The sequence below is a fragment of the Oryctolagus cuniculus genome, chromosome 11, assembly GCF_964237555.1.
Source record: "Oryctolagus cuniculus chromosome 11, mOryCun1.1, whole genome shotgun sequence".
Classification (NCBI taxonomy): domain Eukaryota; kingdom Metazoa; phylum Chordata; class Mammalia; order Lagomorpha; family Leporidae; genus Oryctolagus; species Oryctolagus cuniculus.
Genome location: NC_091442.1, coordinates 66,630,133 through 66,651,640, shown reverse-complemented (window position 1 = coordinate 66,651,640; position 21,508 = coordinate 66,630,133). Strand labels below are relative to the sequence as shown.

General features: G+C 40.2%; 1 protein-coding gene across 5 annotated transcripts in view; it reads right to left on the bottom strand.

Annotated features, from left to right (window-relative positions):
- The window catches only part of TBK1 (TANK binding kinase 1), a 49,624-nt gene that overhangs the window by 7,738 nt on the left and 20,378 nt on the right, over positions 1-21,508 (bottom strand). For all 5 annotated transcript variants that reach the window (XM_008256737.4, XM_070052573.1, XM_017341951.3 and 2 more), the window contains exons 6-13: positions 21,216-21,376; positions 15,196-15,306; positions 10,853-11,032; positions 9,047-9,243; positions 7,970-8,028; positions 7,488-7,579; positions 4,042-4,143; positions 2,205-2,283 (exon numbers count right to left, since the gene is read on the bottom strand). In XM_008256737.4, coding sequence (XP_008254959.1) covers positions 2,205-2,283; positions 4,042-4,143; positions 7,488-7,579; positions 7,970-8,028; positions 9,047-9,243; positions 10,853-11,032; positions 15,196-15,306; positions 21,216-21,376 — 981 coding nt within the window. The remainder of the gene's footprint in view (positions 1-2,204; positions 2,284-4,041; positions 4,144-7,487; positions 7,580-7,969; positions 8,029-9,046; positions 9,244-10,852; positions 11,033-15,195; positions 15,307-21,215; positions 21,377-21,508) is intronic.

Genomic DNA, 21,508 nt, shown 5'->3' with positions numbered 1-21,508 from the left:
GAGTGAAAAAGAGCAAACCTCCTGAAGCACTAACAGGGGAATTATAATTAAGACTAAAATTAATCTATTGGCTGTACTATTATATTAATAAAAAAAACAGTGTTAACAAAAAATCTTGAAAAATGCATATACCATGTTATACAAAAAACAAAACAGAAACACACCTCCATGTTTATAGAGTAACAATTTTTAAATACGCATTTAAGAAAGTGAAAACAGCTGTCAAAGTTTTAGCAGCATCAGAACCAGCTGAGGGGTCTGTTAAGAGGGCCCTTATTAGGCCCAACCATCAGTTTCTGATCACAGTGGGGTTCAAAAAGTTGCATTTCCAGCAAATCTCCAGGTGAGGCTGCTTCTATCGGTCCAGGAACCACTCTGAGAAACTACAGAACACTAAACAAGACTTTAAATAATATTTTTGGGTGGCGAATATATATGGTATTATTTCTACTTAGTAATTTTACTTCCATGGTTGGAATTTTTTTTTAAGGTCTCCATAAGGAAAGAAGCCACAGCAAGTCAACAGTTTATGAGAAGAAAAAATGAAACCAGTTAGACAGTAGCTGGCTTGAGAGTTCAAGTCCTGATGTTATAGCCCTGAGCTTCCAGCTACTTGGAATCTGTACTTTGACTCTAAAGTCTAAGTCTCACAAAAATGTTACAAAAACGAGACACACTTTGGAGTCCCCAAAGTAAAATGTAAGTTTGATTGAAAGCACTGAAATGATGCTGGCAATGAAAGAAGTGTCCACCGGGCCCATGAGCTACTGAGGTTTTAGGGCAACTGTAGGAAAAGAATAAAAAACATTACAATTAGAAGGCTGCCTATATTCAAATACAGGCAAATAATGGGAAAGGCGATTTCTTGCTTCTCTGACTTTTAATTGCTTTATTCTACAGCAATGTCTTTCAAACTTGTCTGACTATGACTCATAGTAAGAAATCCATTGATTTAACCCAGCAACATTTCAAGTTTTTTTATATATATATATAAAAATATACACACACACCAAAAGTTTTATGGAATAGTGACTGCCTTATTATGTGATGTATGCTGATCTTTTTTATTCCATTTAAAAACACTGCTGAGGGGATTGCCATTGTGGCACAGTGGGTTAAGTCATGTCATGCGACGCTGGCATCCCATATGGGCACTGGTTTGAGTCCCAGCTGCTCCACTTCCGCTCCAGTTCCCTGCTAATGCACCTGGGAAAGCAGCAGAAAATGGCCCAAGTGTTTGGGCCCCTGCCACCCTTGTGGGAGACCTGAATGAAGCTCCTGGCTTTGGCCTGGTGACTGTAATGCATTAAATTGCATAACCTACAAGTTGTTCATGACTCAAACTTGTATTTTGAAAACCACTGTTTTAAATCTAAAATGAAGGGAAATAAACTAAAGGCCAGCCTAAGATGCAGAGAAAAAGGATATCGTATCACGTTCCTTTTCTCTTTTACCTTACCATCTGTTTTATTAAAGACTACTTTCAATAATAAAAGCTTACAAGAGTACAGTATTTTTTTTCTCATTTAATTGGTACAATAACCAATTAACCTCACCTGAGATGAAAAGGGTGTGAAACTGCCCGTTTTAGAGAAAAAGAAACAAAGGATGTAAAGAAATAAAGGCCCCACTTAAGTAGCCAGGCAGCAGTAACTAGATAAATAGGGGCAGATCTTGGATTATTAATCAGCTCTCACAATGTCTAATTCTACGTACTTCTACAATACATTTTAATGATGAGATTTGGAGACTCTCTGGAATGCTGTTGCATTTCTTGGCAGAGTACGGACATGCACCCTGATTCATTTTTCTAGTTACAGAAATAACTCTCAGTTTTAAGGAGCCCAAGTTTTTTGTTCCATGGTTTTTACTTTAGGAAAGATTTGACAATGTTTTTCTACTTTCCAACTATTTCTAAACAAGCTTATACTCTGCATAAAACTGCATGCTAAATCACATACAGGAATATGCTTTAATTGCCACAGCCACAACACAAGAGTATTACGAATTTCAGAAACAGAGGAGAAGCAATGGATTTAAAGTGTAGCAGACATTTGGAAATGTTATAAAGAACTTCCTAATGATGGGAAAAGGCTACTCTTTCTATGGAGATCCTTAGAAATACCATAAATCTAAGAAAGTTTAAATGTAATCTTGCCAGCAATTATGAACCTACAATTTTTTAAAATTTTATAAATACTTACTCTCAACAATTTTGTGTGAATGTCTGAAATTTCACCTAACTCTGCTGCTTCTAGATTGATCTTCATCAACTTTTCATATCTGCATGAGAAGTCATAGGAGAAAAAGTAATGAGTACAATGAATACAGATTTTTTAGAAACTATAAATTATTTTTATTACAACCATTTAATCAAAAATTGATTCAAAGTCTATAAACCAATGATTCTAAGAACACTTGATGCTTTCCTAAAGCATCGTACAGTAGTCCCCTCTTAAATGTGGCTTTCTTTCTGTGGTTTTAGTTACCAGTGTTCTGCTGTGGACTCAATATGTTAGTTGGAAATTTTCAGAAATAAGCAATTCATAAATTATAAATTAAACGCTATCTTGCTCCTCTCTGCCTGGGACAGGAATTATTCCTCTGTTCAACATATCTACCCTGTATACATCACCTGCCCACTAATCACCTGGTCGATGTCTCAGTTATTGGATCTACTGTTCCAGTACTGTAGTGTTTATATTTATGAGTTGGTGCTATTTGTGGTTTCAGGCATCTACTGGGGGTCTTGGAATATATCCCCTAAGCGTACAGGAGAACTACCATAGTTCTGCTTATAAATTTGTAGACTGAGGAATAAAATAGAAAAGCCAAATTAATTTCAAATAATCATTGGACAAAATAACAAAAATACTAGATTTCATAATTAAAGGTTAATAGTAACTACTGACTTAATTTATTGTATTTCCTCTGCAGTATAAACAGTAGAGCCTAGAGCCTTGAAAGAGGTTAATTTAAAATATTCTATTTCAAAAGACATTCTCAGTGATGAACAATTCCTAAAATTCTAAAAATACTACCAAAAGGCTATGTTAGAAAATCTCTTCCTTCTTTTATATTTTCTTTTTTTGTTTGTTTGTTTGTTTGTTTGTTTTTGACAGGCAGAGTGGACAGTGAGAGAGAGAGACAGAGAAAGGTCTTCCTTTGCCGTTGGTTCACCCTCCAATGGCCGCCGCGGCCGGCGCGCTGCAGCCGGCGCACCGCACTGATCCGATGGCAGGAGCCAGGTACTTATCCTGGTCTCCCATGGGGTGCAGGGCCCAAGCACCTGGGCCATCCTCCACTGCACTCCCTGGCCACAGCAGAGAGCTGGCCTGGAGGAGGGGCAACCGGGACAGAATCCGGCGCCCCGACCGGGACTAGAACCCGGTGTGCCGACGCCGCAAGGCGGGGGATTAGCCTAGTGAGCTACGGCGCCAGCCGCTTCTTTTATATTTTCTTACTGACATTTTCTACTTTATCAGATAGAAATAAGATTTTTCTGGGGCCAGCATTGAGGCACAGTGGGGAAGCCACCACCTGTGACTCCAGCATCCCATGAGTCCGGTTCCGGTCCCACATGCTCTACTTCCGATCCAGCCCACTGCTAATGCACCTGGGAAGGCAAAAGACTGCCCAGGTGCCTGGGCCCCTGCCACCAACATGGGAGACCCAGACCGGGGTCCAAGCTCTTGGCTTCAGCCATTTGGGGAGTGAACCAGCAGGTGGAAGAGCTAATTTTGTCTCTCTTCCCCTGTCTCTGTGACTCTACCTTTCAAATAAATATATAAATCTTGAAAAAAAAATTGTTTCTATCTCTTCTCCCTTTTCATTCACAAAAAGAAGGAGATGGTGTCTATTTTTTATTGAGAAAGCTGGTATTTTTCCATTTGTGATGATGAAGTTCCCACTAGCCTAAGGCTGCTCCTTCATACAAACACTTGCATAGCATGTTATAGCTTGCCAAGAATAATGAAATAAACTGGAATGGAGCAACATTTAAACTTTTAACAACTTCAAGCAAAGAAAGAATCTACTCACACTTTCACAGTTTTTTCAATGTTTCTGATGCAGAAATCCAATGTGATCACAACTTCTGTCTTTTTGTGAACAGCTTCATTGTAATCATCTTTAACTAATTCACTAAAAAAAAAAATTTTCCATTAGTGTACCTATTTTTTGGTCTATCACTCATTCCACTGTTGACTGCATTTCATAAGAATATTCTTGATACATTATAAAAGTCAATCACATTTTTGGGGATGCTATCAAAAACATATCTGACTTTTTGACACACTAGGGCACTTGTATTCTCACAAACTGATACTACTTAGAAGGTTAACAGTTTAGAAACCTAAACCATTAATTATATCAAGGAATAAAAGATAATTCACAAATAAGTTGTACTATATTACATTTTATACCACCACCAGAATTAATTTTTACTACTCATAGATCGCTTTCTGCTTTATACTTTAAACCAATCAATGTGACAACAGAAGTAGAAGACTAACAACACAGTACATGATACTTGTTAATGATGGGCTTTTGATCTACCTTGGAGATCAATAAAACAAGGCCTCATGAGCTAATGTTTAATTTCTTTAAAAGTTATAAAAACAAAGAGAAGGCCCACGAAGTTTAAAATATTTACTAATGGACCCTTTAAAGTAAAAGTTTGATCTCCACTAAAAACTATTTTTCATGCCTGATTAATGTCATGAAAATATACTAATACAAATAGTATAAAGAAACAGCAAAAGGAATAGAATCTTCCTGGATCAATGACTTGGGTACATAACAGCAAAAGAAAACAAAGCTATTAGTACAATGAGATTTTTCCAGAAATTATTTAGTAAAAACTGAATTTTTTAATGGAAACAGAAAAGAAAAATTGGTTATGGGAACAAACTGAAAAACATCATAAGCAAATTTATGGTTTTTTAAAAATTTTTATTTTATTTTTATTTTATTTTATTTTATTTTATTTTATTTTATTTTATTTTATTTATTTATTTAGACAGGCAGAGTGGACAGTGAGAGAGAGAGAGAAAGGTCTTCCTTTGCTGTTGGTTCACCCTCCAATGGCCGCCGCGGCTGGCGCGCTGTGGCCGGCGCACCGTGCTGATCCGATGGCAGGAGCCAGGTGCTTCTCCTGGTCTCCCATGGGGTGCAGGGCCCAAGGACTTGGGCCATCCTCCACTGCCTTCCCGGGCCACAGCAGAGAGCTGGCCTGGAAGAGGGGCAACCGGGACAGAATCTGGCACCCCGACCGGGACTAGAACCTGGTGTGCCGGCGCCACAAGGTGGAGGATTAGCCTAGTGAACCGTGGCACCGGCCAAATTTATGGTTTTACACAATGCTAACAGGGCCTAAAAAAGATAAAAACAAGAAGGATGAAGTACTTCAGATGTAACTGTGTAAGAAAATATGGTATGAGGTGAGGATACATAACCTGCCATGAGCATTAAAGCTCAAGGGCATTATACAGCAAGCTGAGCCCAGAAAACACTTTTCTTAGCATCTTTTGGACAAAAGGCCCTCATACATGTACACACAAAACTAAAAAGCCTCAATCAGGGCCAGCGCTGTGGCACAGCAGGTGAAGCTGCTGCCTGCAGTGCCAGCATCCCTTATAGGTGTTGGTTCAAGTCCCGGCTGCTCTACTTCCAATCTAGCTCCTTACTAATGCACCTGTGAAAACAGTGGAGGATGGTCCAAGTGCTTGGACCTCGTGGGAGACCTGGATGAAGCTCCTGCCTCATGGCTTCAGAACAGCCATTTGGGGAGTGGATCAAAGGATGGAGGGTGTCTTTCTTTCGTTCCTCCTCTCTTATCTTTCTCTGGCTCTCTCTCCACTTGTAGCCCTGCCTTTCAAATAAATTAATTGATTTAAAAAAAAGAGACTTCAAATGGTATGTAGAGCTGTGTTAATTCCCAAAAGAAATCCATTTATTTTCCACTTTGATCAGAAAGATAACATCTATAAATCATGAAAATTTCAAAAAGAAAAAATGGTCAAAATCATATCCATCTTATATTTCCTTAGTGTCATTCTCAGGAAGAGAATATTCAGCCAAATGTTCAATACTTTGTTTCATAATTTTTTTAAAAAATATTTTATTCATTTATTTGAGAGGTAGTGTTACAGACAGAGGGAGAGACAGAGAGAAAGGTCTTCTATCCACTGGTTCACTCCCCAAATGGCTGCAATGGCCAGAGCTGAGCCGATCCTGAGCCAGGAGATTCTTCTGGGTCTCCTACTCAGGTGCAGGGTTCCAAGCAGTTGGGCCACCTTCTACTGCTTTCCTAGGCCACAGTAGAGAGCTGGATTGGAAGAGCAGCTGGGACTTGAACCAGCACACATATAGGATGTCAGTGCCACAGGCAGAGGCTTAGCCCACTAAGCCAAAGCAGGGGCCCCTCAGAATGTTTTAAATGATTAATTTAAAACATCGGCTTTGATGGAACCAGCATTGTGGTATACAGTGAGTTAAGCGTCTGCCTGCAACACTAGCATCCCATATGGGCTCTGGTTTGAGTTCTGGCTGCTCCCTGCTAATGCACCTGGGAAAGAAGAAGATGGCCCAAGTGCTTGGGCCCCTACCACTCATGTGGGAGACCAAGATGGAGTTCCTGGCTCCTAGTTTCTGCCTGGTCCACTCCTGGTTGTTTTAGCCATTTGGGGAGTGAACCAGTAGATGGAGGATCTCTCCCTCTCTAACTCTACCTTTCAAATAAATACAATAAATACTTTTTTTCTCCTTAAATTGGCTTTGAAATTATTTGTCAAGGTGAAAGTATAGTAATGTTGTATGATCCCACTGATATAAAATGTTTGGAATAGGCAATTCTACACAAAGTAAATCAGTGGTAGCCTAGATCTTGAGAGGTTTAGTGAAAAATACGGAAGAAATTTTAATGTGTATAGAGTTTCTTTTTGGGGTAATGAAAATGTTCTAAAACTAATGGTGATGGCTTGCACAACTCTGGGAATATATTTAAAACCACTGAACAGTATACTCTGAGTGAGTGAGTCATAAAGTGGGTGAACTGTATCTTAACAATATGGTTAAAAAAAAAGTAAACGTGTACTTCATTTGGAAAAAAGGTAGCAAATGGAGGAAACTTCTGAGGATTTAACCCCAAGAAAATAGATTGTATTGTATTCTAACAATGCCAAAGCCATCCCATATAGTGAAATGTCAAGAAGTCAAGGTCTTGGTATAGAAACTAATATACTATCACACCTTCCCATGTGGACAAAATTTCAAAATAAGATACTATTTGTCCTATTTGTCTTATAATTGACTCAAATATAATTCAAATGAAAAATGCTACATGTTTAGTTGAAGTGGAACAAATGTATTATGATAAAGATCAAGTACCTTTTCCTAGCTAGTTTGAAGAAGTATGAATAATGGGTGATTACCATTTAGTGAGGTCTACATAAAGATCAATTTTCAGATTTCAATCTATTACTTACATCAACCATCGGATTCCCTTTCGCATTAATTCCTGATAAAGCAGCAAGGTACCAGCAATTCTACAGGCATAACACACAACTCCTGTGATTGTCTAATGAAGAAATAAAAAAAAGTTAGCATTTGGTGCTATGGTTCAGGTAATAACAATTTTTACACAAGATTTCTCAAGCTTTAGATTACTATCAGGTTAATTGAAAATGCAATAAGCTATCAATTTCTAAAAGACATAAGTACTTCATCTTTAACATGATCTTTACATAGATTTCAATGAACAAAATTTTCTTATAATGAGCTCAAGAAAGGACAGAACATAAAGAAGAGAGAATATAAAATAACTTGTAATGGATAACAATTTAAATGGGTAACAATAGCAGTTATTCAAGCATAGATACGAAGATGACCAATACATTTTACTGCTTCTACTATTGATGAGAAAATTTAAAATTCAGGTGTTTACATACTAATCTAATTACATACTAACCTTAGCCATGCTAGCATCCCCGTCTAAATCATAACGTGGATGTACTTTAGGGAGGGAAACTGAAATATGAAGTAAAATACTTAAGATCAGAAATATTCTGAATAAACTACTTTCTTCTTTAATACTCAAATAGAGCATAAACAAGTTAAACATTAGTGGCAAAACTCTTTCAGTTCATTTTTTTCTGGCTAAAAAACAAAACAAAACAAAACAAACAAAAAACTACTGGGAGCTGGAGTAGAGGGCATCTCATATGCACGCTGGTTTGAATCTGAGCTGCTCTACTTCCAATCCAGCTCCCTGCTAATGTGCCTGGGAGGGCAGTGCAAGATAGCCCAAATACCAAATGCTTGGACCCCTGCCAACCATGTGGGAGACCCAGAGGAAGTTCCTGGCTCCTGGCTTCTGCCTAGCCCAGCCCCGGCTATTTGGGGCCATGTGGGGAGTGAACCAGCAGATGGAAAACTCTGTCTCTCTCTCTTTCTCTGTAACTGTGCCTTTCAAATAAAATAAACCTTTAAAAAAAAGTACTTGAAAGAATAATGCTCATTACCTAACAAATTACCTCCAATGTTTCTAATTTTTAATTTTTTTTAACAGTATTCCAACACAATGTGCTCAATGTTTCTTTTTGATCTACATCAAATCCCCAAATTGCAGGAAAATAAAAATCTGGGCAATTCATTTTTTTTTGCCACCAGTAGAATGGGGAACTGAAAAGATTCCAAAAATGCTTTATTTTTCTTGGACTTTAGTGTTGAGCACAATGTCTTATACACACTGGACACAATAAATATTGGCTGACTTTTGTGATACAAAAGGTTATTTTGAATGTTAGCAAAACACTAAAAGCAGAGTTATGGTAAAACAGCCATGACACAATCATTCCACTTTAGGAAGCAAAGTATTTGTAATCAAACTATTTTTATGAGGCCTTTCACTCCTACTCACAGTTAGTTTATAAAACTTTAATATTTAAGGAAGTTCTACATTAATGTCAACAGCACAATCATTTTTACAATAGGCTTTTTTTTTTTTTCTTCATGGTTAGTAAGAACAAGCAAAATCCCAACTTACTTTTTTCATATATTAACCCTATGGTACTCAGTGGTTCCCGGCTTACTACAAAAATGGGATTTTCCTCGGTAGTTTTAGGGAAATGCTGTGCCAGTCTTCCAGGTTCGAGGACTAAGCGTCGTCCTTCATAGATAAGTTCTTGATTTGAAGAAATAATTTTGGTTTGTTTATATACCAGTTCATGAAATACAGTAGCACTGTTTGATAAAAATTCAAAAGGACAATATGATTGGGAATAAAACAAGAGGTAAATCCTTTTGTTTACATGATGAGTGCAACGATGTCCATTCCAAGAGATATTTCTCAATGAGTACATAAAACACTGCTTTGCTAATATGAATACTATCTAAAGTTCCTTAAGCTGAAAATTCCACATAACCTGTCCAAACAGTAATCAATTCTAAAATATTTTTATATTTGGATTCCTCTGTGATGCAGAATTCCTGACATTTAAAAGTGAGGAACTGAAACAGAGAGGTTAAGTACTCTGACTTTGAGTGAAATCCCAGCTCTTCCACCTCACTTGTTGTCTAACCTCACCAGGAAAATGGGAACAACAGCACCCACAGAACTCCTATGAGCATTAAATGACTTAAAAGAACTGAGAACAGCACTTGCAATATGACTATATTTGTTACATAAATGAATAAAACCAAGTATTTTCAAAAGAATGTTTTGGGAAGAAAGGTAGAATTCCCTGGAATACATCTATAAAATCAAAAAAAATTTTCAACAGTGATGTTGTGATGTGGCTCTGCCACAAGCTTCTGTTTTGATCTGGTTCTGGCTTAAGTAAACTTTCTAGGTTCAAATATACTATCAAAATGAGAATCGTGGCTAACGTCTAGAATATATATTTATTCAGACTACTAAGTACCAAAATAAAGACACACAATATGTTACATATAACCTAATATTATTGTATTCTTGATATATTTGTTTATAAATTAAATATATTATATGCAAATATCTAAAATTCTACTTTATCCAACTTATTTTATCCTTAAATACAAGTAAAAGTCTCTTTTTAATGAGTTTTATGAGGCAAGAAAACTGCTATTTGAATTTTGCCAACATAGAAACTAAAGTACATATAATGTGCTTTCCTTTTAAAAACACTTCATTCTGAGATCACTGTAGATTCATACACAATTCTAAGAAATAACATGGAGAGATGCCATATACCCTTCACCCAGTTTTCCCCAAGGGGAAGATCTTGCATATGGTAAACATCACAACTAGGATCTAAACACTGATACAATCCACCTAATTTACTCAAATTCCCCCAATTTTTACAGGCTGAGGCTGTCAGAGAGTGTGTGTGTGTGCGTGTGTGTGTGTTTAGTAATATTCAGTTTTATCACATAGGTAGATATTTTTAAACATGAATGTGTTTTGCTTTCATAAACACTATTGGTAGGTGTGTGTATATTTAGTTACATGAAGTTTTACCACATGGGTAGATTTCTTTATCATGAGTATATTTTTTGTTTATATAAATAGATTATTTCTCCAGCATTTACTAAGTGCTTTATATGCCATATATGAAAATAACTACAGTATTTAAGTCTTTGACTTACTATTTTTAAAATGAGAGGACAATGAATTTACCTGTGAATTTTAGAAAATTAATCCCTTTTCTCAAAGATAAGCAAAAAGGAATTTACTAAAGCATGAAACAGAATTTTCCAAGTGGGAAGTAGGTGCCATTGATGAAGCTGAGGCATCTTTTCAAAAAGCCCTCTCCTAATTTAGGAAAATATTTATTAAATAATATACAAGAAGAAAATACAAAGAGGTACTTACGTATTATAGCTATGAATATAAATTTTATGAGCTGTCATTTGTTGTAGTGAGAAGACATGAATTATCATTCTGTGGAGTATATCACTAGTTTCTGCAAAAAACTGGTCAAAACCCCAACACTTTTCCTGATCTGCTTCAAGGATGTTTGCAAGAACAGGGGTAAGTAGAACCTGAAGACCCCTAGAATGGTATTGAAAAAAAAAGGTAACCTGAAGAGGGAATATATCATATTTTCTCAAGGTACAAAATTCTAACACTTACCAACAAATTCAGGGAACTCATTGAGTATAACCCTTATTTGAAATGCCTGGGACTAGAAGTGTTTTGGATTTTTCTTTGATTTTGGAATGCTGGCAAACACTTAGGAGATATCTTGATGATGGAACCCAAATCTAAACACAAAATTCATTTATGTTTCACATGTATCTTTTACACGTAGTCTGAAGGTAATTTTATACACTATTTTTTAGTGTGCCTGTGTTCTGACTGAGACTTATCACATGAAATGGGGTGTAGAATTTTCTACTTGACATGATGTCAGTGCTCAAAAAGTTTCCGATTTTGGAGCAGTTCGGATATAGGATTTTTGGATTACAAAATTAGATTAATAAATATCTGCCAACTTTTCAGAAAACCAGGAAATCTTTGTTTGGTATCATTTGTCAATGAATCATGGATTACATACAACATATTTTAAAGTTAACTTATCTTTTACTGATTTTTTTTTTTTGATTCTCTTTCCCACGTTTCCTCACTTTTCCAAACACATTATAATTTCGAATATACATGGCTATTCACGTGAGACTGGAACCACAAGTTCATAAGGATAAGATAATAACCTATTTTCCAGCAATCAAAATACCTTTTTTAAATTTTTTAAAAAGATTTTATGTATTTATTTGAGAGGCAGAGTTAGAGAGAGAGGAAGAGATGGAGAGAAAGGTCTTCTATCCACTGGTACACTCCACAAATGGCTGCAATGGCCGGAGCCAGGCTGATCCAAAGCCAGGAGCCAGGAGCTTCTTCTGGGTCTCCTAGTTTGGGTGCAGAGGCCCAAGCACTGGGGCTATCTTTTACTGTTTTCCCAGGCCATACATAGAGCTGGATCAGAAGAGGAGTGCTGGGACATGAACCAGCGCTGCAGGTGGAGGCCTAACCCACTTTACCACAGTGCCGGCCAACAATCAAAAGATCTTTAATGTCCTTGTAATATGGCACTCTAGAATATAATTTTATGTTAATTTACAGGCTTTTGTAGTAATATATTTCTTTAGAAAGTAAAACTAATGCAGTAATCCAGCAGTTAGTGTCAATTCAACAATAAATAATCATTTACTGAAAGTAAATGAAAGTTCATATACTTTGTAATAAATAACTGAAAGAACCTTTATTTCTTCTCACGCTTTCACCAGATTATAAAGCATGTTCAAATAGACTCCCAGTTACAAAATTTCAAATAGTCTTCAAAACATGTATTTGGAAGTACAGCAGGTTAAGTTGTCATTTGGGATGCCTGCATCCCACATTGGAATGCTCAATGGTTTGAGTCCTGGTTGTTCAAGTCCCCGTTCCTCTGTTTCCAATCCAGCTCCTTGCTAAGGGGCCTGGGAAGCAGCAGAAAATGGATTAACTACTTGAGTTCCTGCCACTCATGTGGAGATCCAGTTGGGAGCTTCTGTCTCCTGGCTTAGCTCTAGATGTGGTGGGAGTGAACCAGCAGATGAAAGGTCTATCCCTCTCCCCCAACCCTGTCTCTCCCTCGTTGTCACTTTAAATGCCTTTCAAAAACAAAAGCAAAAACTCAAAATAAAATATATATTTGATCATGTGACAGATTCTAGAATAGCAATTCCTTTCTGGTAACTATTTTCTAAGTATAAAGTTGACATTTTATTTTTGCTGAACATGTGTCCATTCTCCTTTCTTTTGAGAGAGATTCCAACCTTTCTATTCTCTAATAGCACTCCCTGTGCACACATGGACAAGAGAGTCAGAAGTGGTAATGACAACTGACTGGAGATGGCCACTGGGTAGCATAAGTTAGTTCAGTGAGAATCAACCCAAAAAACCGAAAGAAACTGGGCTTTCAAGGCTGTGAGACTATTGCCCTGGGAATGTCTTACAGCTGTCAGGAAAGAGCCTGTCTGTGAGAAGAAAAAGCAGGGAAAAAAGCACATCTGAACAAAGAAAGAGACCAAGTCCAGACCACACAGTCTGAGTACAAAGCTTCAGCTGCAATCTGGCTCATACACACAGAAGGATGTTTAGTTAGAGAGTCATCCATTTCCTTCTCACTGGAACTGGTAGGTTAGATTTTCTCTTCCTGACTATGCAGGCTTGACTAACACATTAAAAAGCCGGTGGTTATCTTTTTCTTGCAGTCCATTACATTTTTGACAGCTGTTTTCATTCATGATTTGTAGTATGTTAAGTCTGTACTATTTAAAACGAAAATATCATAAAATATATTTACTAGTAATATATAGAAATTTTATCATAGAATTTATAACTTGGTGTAAATTTGTTATGACAGATTAGGTAGATAAGGCCTGTCACCCTCCAGAAATGCCATCTGTAGCTCAGAACATCAACTGTAAGTTCCAGTAACTAGAATCAACAAGTGTTTATTTCCTGAGTTCTTTACATTTTTGTCTGAGGTCCCTCAAATGAGTATTTCAGAAGTAAAAGTTCAGCACAAATCACTATTATAATATTAAATTTGTGCTGTACGACACCATGAATTTCTCCTGGTAATCTAGTTCCATGACACATTTTAATTTGGGAAGCTTTTTTAAATAATAAAAAAAAAAATGCAGAACTTCTGGCTACAACTGTGGCTTTTGAAAATGATTTTTTCTGTGGAACTCTTGTTTTAAATGAATTTTTACAGAACCCAATATATAAAACAAAAAGTGTTATTTTATTAGCTTGCCTCACATGTTTACTTTTTAAATGGCAAAAAGTCATGTAAGAAGTACCCACAACTTTTAAGAGGTGTTCAGCCAGTAAATCAGAACCTGGGTGTGTATCCATTTGTGGAGTATATAAATATTGCATTCAGGAAAATGGGAAGTCAATTCAGTAATCACAAATACTAAATATTGATGAGTGTCTTGGTTTGTTTCCAAAGCAAAACCTAAAATATTTTACCTTCTATTTTTAAATTACTTCTTTTAGGATTCTGAAATAATTTTTTTTTTTTTTTTTAAATTTTTTTTTGACAGGCAGAGTGGACAGTGAGAGAGAGAGACAGAGAGAAAGGTCTTCCTTTGCCGTTGGTTCACCCTCCAATGGCCGCCGCGGCCGGCGCGCTGCGGCCGGCGCACCGCACCGATCCGATGGCAGGAGCCAGGAGCCAGGTGCTTTTCCTGGTCTCCCATGGGGTGCAGGGCCCAAGCACCTGGGCCATCCTCCACTGCACTCCCGGGCCACAGCAGAGGGCTGGCCTGGAAGAGGGGCAACCGGGACAGAATCCGGCGCCCCGACCGGGACTAGAACCCGGTGTGCCGGCGCCGCTAGGCGGAGGATTAGCCTAGTGAGCCGCGGCGCCGGCCTGAAATAATTTGAATATTTCTGAAAATGTGGATAACATTAAACTTTGTTGTTTTTTACAACTCCAGCTAACAAGTTCACTCATAGCTACGTTAATACTTGTGGTCCATCAATACAAGATGGAGGTCAATCTGAAAGATACTAAGTCCCTGAGTGGAACCTCTACATTGGGAAGAACTTCCAGACCAGTAATTAGCAATCTCAAAAATGTATGGTCTATGTCCCAATACGGATTTAAAAAATTATTTGTATAGCTCAGAATAAACCTTTACATCACCAGAAAGGCAAAAGTCACCTTATACTTTAACAACGTCAATTAAAATAAAACCAAACTACATTTATGTATTTGAGTGATTTCAGATAAGACGTCTTTCCTTTTTTTTTTTTTAATAGAAGGAAACATCTTTTTTAAAAAATTTCTTATTTATTTAACTAATTTGAACAGCACAGAGATAGAGGGAGAGAGAGCTTCCATCTTCTGGTTCTCTTCCCCAAATGCCTGCAACAGCCAAAGTTAGGCCTGGCTGATGCTGGGGGCTGGAAACTCAATCCAGGTCTCTCTTATGGCAGCAGGGACCCAAGTTCTTGAGTCATTACCTGCTGCCTCCCCAGAGCATACATCAGTACAAAGTTGGAACTGGATATGAAGCTGGGGCCTGAACCCAAAAGTACTTCAGTACAGGATGTGAGCATCTCAAATGCATCTCAACCACTGTGCCAGGCACTCACGCTCTCAACAAAGATTTCAAACACTAAAGTGAGAAAGATGAAATTACATATGCTATACTTACCGAGAAAGACTACAAGAAACAGGCATGTCTGCGCTCCAGTCGATTGGTCCGTTTTCTGCTTTCTGTACTCCAGATATTGCACCAGAAGGCTTCCCAGTAATTATTTTATACCTTGGGAAGAATAAATGCAGAATAAAATAGGTAGTCCATTACTGCATGGTCTCTTTTAAGGGGCTTTGCAAAAGTATTTCCTCAACTGTTGCTACAATTATCTATTAAACCAAACATTGTGATTGATGTCTACAGGATCAATACAACACCAAAATACTCTGAATATGACTGAAGTACAATAGTGGCTGTATGATTATTTTATAAATGTCATAATTAATTTTCATTTAGGATCTCAGAATGTCATGTAATAGTAGCCTGATGTTCACAATAAAAATCTACATTTCAATCTGAAAAAACTGCCCCCAAACAGTTAAAGCACAGAATAGACCATGAAAAAAGCTCCTAAACCCTCTAATCCATACTATGCAAAGACACAATCAATTGGATTCTAAAATTACTAGGGAATGAACGGTAGCTCTTTTAAAAAAGATAAACTACACACGGCAGAGTACCAGAAATATTCTTTACATATTGAAAAGATACACAGGAATAGATACATAGGAATAGATGTATGGACCAAATTTCATCTGATTTCCAATGAAGACAATAAAAATAAAGGTGAACTGAAGACAGAGAGGGACAGGGAGCAAAAGAAGGCTGTAATGATACAGCAAGTCAACGAAAGCAGCCTTTTAAACTTTACTATTTTCTAAGACAAAAATCTAAAAGGAAGAAAGAAATATCAGAGAGCTTCACGACTTCAAGTAGGTAAAAGTATTATACCCACTTGAAAATGTGAAGCGAAACAGCAATCTTACATTAGCATACAGAGATCATTTCTTTCGGATTAAGGTTAAATGAATGTGCTCTAAGTAAGTCAATGTGATCTCTAACAAAGTAGACCGATGGTGGGCATCTAGTGCACCTGCAGCCCACATCACAGTGGCCTGGTTCCTGACTCCAGCTCCCTGCTAATACAGATCCTGGAAAGCAGCAGTGATGACTCAAATAATTGGGTTCCTGCCACGCAGGGGAGACCAGGATTGCAGTTCCTGCTTCCTGACTTTAGCCCCAGCTCAGGCCCAGTCTCAGCCATTGCAGGCATCTGGGGCATGAACCAGCAGATGGAACCTATCTCTCAAAAAACAAAAGGACAGGCCGGCGCTGCGGCTCACTAGGCTAATCCTCCGCCTAGCGGCGCCGGCACACCGGGTTCTAGTCCCGGTCGGGGCGCCGGATTCTGTCCCGGTTCCCCTCTTCCAGGCCAGCTCTCTGCTGTGGCCCGGGAGTGCAGTGGAGGATGGCCCAGGTGCTTGGGCCCTGCACCCCATGGGAGACCAGGAAAAGCACCTGGCTCCTGGCTCCTGCCATCGGATCAGCGTGGTGCGCCGGCCGCGGCGGCCATTGGAGGGTGAACCAACAGCAAAGGAAGACCTTTCTCTCTGTCTCTCTCTCTCACTGTCCACTCTGCCTGTCAAAAAATAAAAAAAAAAAAAAAAAAAAAAAAAAAAAGAAAAAACAAAAGGACAACAGAAACAGCCAGGAACTCTGCCTTAAGAAATTTGTCAGGGGCCAGCGCTGTGGTTTAGGTTAATCCTCTACCTGCGGCCGGCATCCCAAATGGGTGCTGGTTCAAGTCCTGGCTGCTCCTCTTCCAATCCAGCTCTCTGCTGTGGCCTGGGAAAGCAGTTAAAGATGGCCCAAATTGTTGGGCCCCTGCACCCACATGGGAGACCGGGAAGAATCACCTGGCTTCTGGCTTTAGATCAGCGCAGCTCAGGCCATTGCAGTCATTTGAGGAGTGAACCAGTGGACAGAAGACCCTTCTCTCTGTCTCTCTCTCTCTCTCACTGTCTGTAACTCTACCTCTCAAATAAATAAATAAAATTAAAAAAAAAAAAGAAGGGGCCGGTGCTGCGGCACAGCGGGTTAACGCCCTGGCCTGAAGCACCAGCATCCCATATGGGCGCTGTTCTAGTCCTGGCTGCTCCTGCTCTGATCCAGCTCTCTGCTATGGCCTGGGAAGGCAGTACAAGATGGCCCAAGTCCTTGGGCCCCTGCACCCACACGGGAGTCCTGGAAGAAGCTTCTGGTTCCTGGTCTTGGATCGGCGCAGCTCCAGCCGTTGCGGCCAATTGGGGAGTGAACCAGTAGATGGAAGACCTCTTTCTCACTCTCTCTCTCTCTGCCTCTCCTTTTCTCTCCATGTAACTCTTTCAAATAAATAAATAAATCTTAAAAAAAAAGAAATTTTTCAGAGAAGAAGGAAATTAATATGAAAAGCAAAGGGCATTTATGTGAGAAGAATTTGACTGCAGTGATATGTGAAGATTAATGCAAAAGAAAACTGATTGGAATGAATGGAAGAATTCTTAAGGAGACACAAAATCTTTTTTTTTTTTTTTTTTACAGGCAGAGTGGACAGTGAGAGAGAGAGAGACAGAGAGAAACGTCTTCCTTTGCTGTTGGTTCACCCTCCAATGGCCGCCGCGGCCGGCGCGCTGCGGCCAGATCCGAAGGCAGGAGCCAGGTGCTTATCCTGGTCTCCCATGGGGTGCAGGGCCCAAGCACCTGGACCATCCTCCACTGCACTCCCGGGCCATAGCAGAGAGCTGGCCTGGAAAAGGGGCAACCGGGACAGAATCTGGCGCCCTGACCGGGACTAGAACCCGGTGTGCCGGCGCCGCAAGGTGGAGGATTAGCCTATTGAGCCGCAGCGCCGGCCAGGAGACACAAATTCTTAAACAGTTCAACAAGTGGAAAGGTCATGTTTTAACATGAAAAGAGATTCTGGGCCGGCGCCGCGGCTCACTAGGCTAATCCTCCGCCTTGCGGCGCCGGCACACTGGTTCTAGTCCCGGTCGGGGCGCCGGATTCTGTCCCAGTTGCCCCTCTTCCAGGCCAGCTCTCTGCTGTGGCCAGGGAGTGCAGTGGAGGATGGCCCAGGTGCTTGGGCCCTCCACCCCATGGGAGACCAGGAAAAGCACCTGGCTCCTGGCTCCTGCCATCGGATCAGCGCGGTGCGCCGGCCTCGGCGGCCATTGGAGGGTGAACCAATGGCAAAGGAAGACCTTTTTCTCTGTCTCTCTCTCACTGTCCACTCTGCCTGTTAAAAAAAAAAAAAAAAAAGAGATTCTGAGGGATCAACACTGCTATAACGTGAGATGACTGAATCACTCATTAGTAAACAGTACTGATTACTACAATTATTTCTCAACATTCATTAACAGTGTTCATAAACAGTTGAGTTTCTGTTCAAGTAAAGAAGAATTCTTTTAATGGTATGCCTGGCCACACAGGGGTGAGACACAATCATGTGAGATTCTTAGGTGCTTATAAGTCTCATGTTTCCTTTAGTAGTAAGGATTGTACTTTTTTTTTTTTTTACCCATTTTCTGAGCAGCAAAAATGCCGACACTGATTTAAGACCTATGAAGATAAAAACATGCTTTACAGCTAAGAACAATTTATGTTCAACTAGGAAAATACAAATTGATTATTGCCTTTGTTAGTGAAAAAAAATTTTTTTTTTTTTTTGACAGGCAGAGTGGACAGTGAGAGAGAGAGACAGAGAGAAAGGTCTTCCTTTGCCGTTGGTTCACCCTCCAATGGCCGCCGCGGCCGGCACGCTGCGGCCGGCGCACCGCGCTGATCCGATGGCAGGAGCCAGGTACTTCTCCTGGTCTCCCATGGGGTGCAGGGCCCAAGCACCTGGGCCATCCTCCACTGCACTCCCTGGCCACAGCAGAGGACTGGCCTGGAAGAGGGGCAACCGGGACAGAATCCGGCGCCCCGACCGGGACTAGAACCCGGTGTGCCGGCGCCGCTAGGTGGAGGATTAGCCTAGTGAGCCGCGGCGCCGGCCCAGTGGAAATATTTTACAAAATGGGCACTCTATAGAGTTCTGGACGATGCTATACCAAAATCATCAGTACAGTTAATGGATGTCCTCTCCCATGACTATGAAAACTGTCCCTTATGGAAAATATTTAGTTTTTGCAGAAGTCGCTGTGTCATCTGAATTTGTTTTACTTCCTCAAACTGCCAAAGGAAAAATATGCTTCTTCCTCAATTTTCTGAGATGTTTTTATGGTTGTGTGTGTATTTTTAAAGATTTATTAGAAAGGCAGAGAGGGAGAGGGAGGAGAGAGGGGGAGGGGGAGTGGGGGGGGCGGAGAGGGAGGGAGGGAGGGAGGGAGGGAGAGAGGGAGGGAGGGAGGGAGGGAGGGAGGGAGGGAGGGAGGGAGAGAGGGAGGGAGGGAGGGAGGGAGGGAGGGAGAGATATCAATCTCCCATCTGCTGGTTTACTCCCCAAATGGTTGTAATAGCTGGAGCTAGACCAGGCCAAAGCCAGGCACCTGGAGCTTTTCTGGGGTCTCCCATGTGGGTACAGGGGCCCAAGGACTTGGGCCATCTTCCGTTGCTTTTCCAAAAGCATTAGCTGAGAGCTGGACTGGAAGTGGAGCAGACGGGAAACAAACTGGCACCCATATGGGAGCCAGCACTGTGAGTGGAGGCTTAACCTTCTATGCCACAACACCAGGCCCCTGTGGTTGTGCTTTTAAAGATTTGCTTATTTGAAAGACACAAAGAGAAAGGGGAGAGACAGAGAATCCTCCACGCACTGGTTCACTCCCCAAATGGCAGCAACAGCCAGGACTGGGCCAGGCCAAAGCCAGGAGCCCGGAACTCCAAAAAGATCTCCCATGTTGGTGGCAGGGGCCCAAGCACTTGGGCCATTCTCTGCAGCTTTCACATCAGCAGGGAGTTGGATACAAAATGGACCTGCAGGAAATCGAATCAACCTTTTTATATAGGATGCCAGCTTAACCTGCTGTGTCACAATGCTGGCTCTTTTAATTGTGTGCTTATACAAGGTAAAGTTAAGTGTTAAAGGTGTGAGAGATACAAGTTCATGGTGGGATGGGTGTTTAGCCTAGTGGTTTAGACACCTGCATCCTACTCCTGGTTCTACTTCCAATCCAGTTGGCCACCCCTGCTGGAATGGTGCTGATCCAAATCCAGGAGCCAGGAACTTCTTCCAGATCTCCCAGACTGGTGCAGGAGCCCAAGGACTTGGGCCACCTTCTACTGCTTTCCCAGGCCACAGCAGAGAGGTGCATGAAAAGTGGAGCAGCCATGACTCAGACTGGTGCCCATAAGGGATGCTGGCACTGTAGGCACCAGCTTTACCAGCCGCACCACATTGTCGGCCCAAAAATGTTATTTTTAGATGGTAAGAGAAATCGGTAGTTCAGAATAAGAATTATATTTATCTCTGGTATTGGTCCTAGCACTCCACAAACCGTGTGTCTGTCTTCCAGCTGCATGGAGGAAAACTGGTGATAAGCACACAAATTGAAATAAATTTCAGAAAGAAGTGCATTTTTAATAATGGACCAAAGAGTCGATGGGGCTGGCAGTGTGGCACAGTGGGTGAAACCACCACCTGCAGTGTCAGCATGCCATAAGGGACTGAATTGTTATTAAAAACCAGATAGCTTAAAAATATCAGAAATGGGGTCAGTGCTGTGGCTTAGTGGGTAAACCCACCACTTGTATGGTGCCAGTTAAAGACCTGGCTGCTCTCCTTCCCACCCTGCTCCCTGCTAATGGCCTGGGAAAAACAGCAGATGATGGCCCCTGCACCCATGTAGGAGACCTGAATGAAGCTCCTAGCTCCCATCTTTTGCCTAGCCCAACCCTGGCTATTGTGGCCATGTGGGAAGTGAATCAGAAGATGGAAGGTCTTACTCTATCTGTCCCTCCCTTACTCACTCTGTAACTCTGACTTTCAAATAAATAAATAAATCTAAAAAAACAAAAAAACAAAACAAAAAAAACAAACAAACCAGAAATGACTGCTAAACTAATTTTTTATTAGCATAATCAACTCTAAGATATGATGCAACATAGTAAGATGTACACTTTAAGAACTATTTTTAATTTTATATGGAGAAATAACTTACATCACTTCTTTATTCCTACGAGGCCCTTCAAAAGGTCTAAATGGCAGTGATCCTGTAGCTGCATGGTAAAATGTTACCCCAATGCTCCAAAGGTCAACGGTTGCTCCATATTTCTTCTGGTGATCTTTTCTTAGCACTGCTCTCTCATACATATCAGGATGCTGAAGGGAAAAAAAAGGATGATAAAACTATGAAGTCCTGACCTACAGGAATATATTAAAACAAAAAACCGGTATTCAACAATGCCTAGAAATTCTATCATAATTTCACTTTCCTAATCTGAAGACTATTTC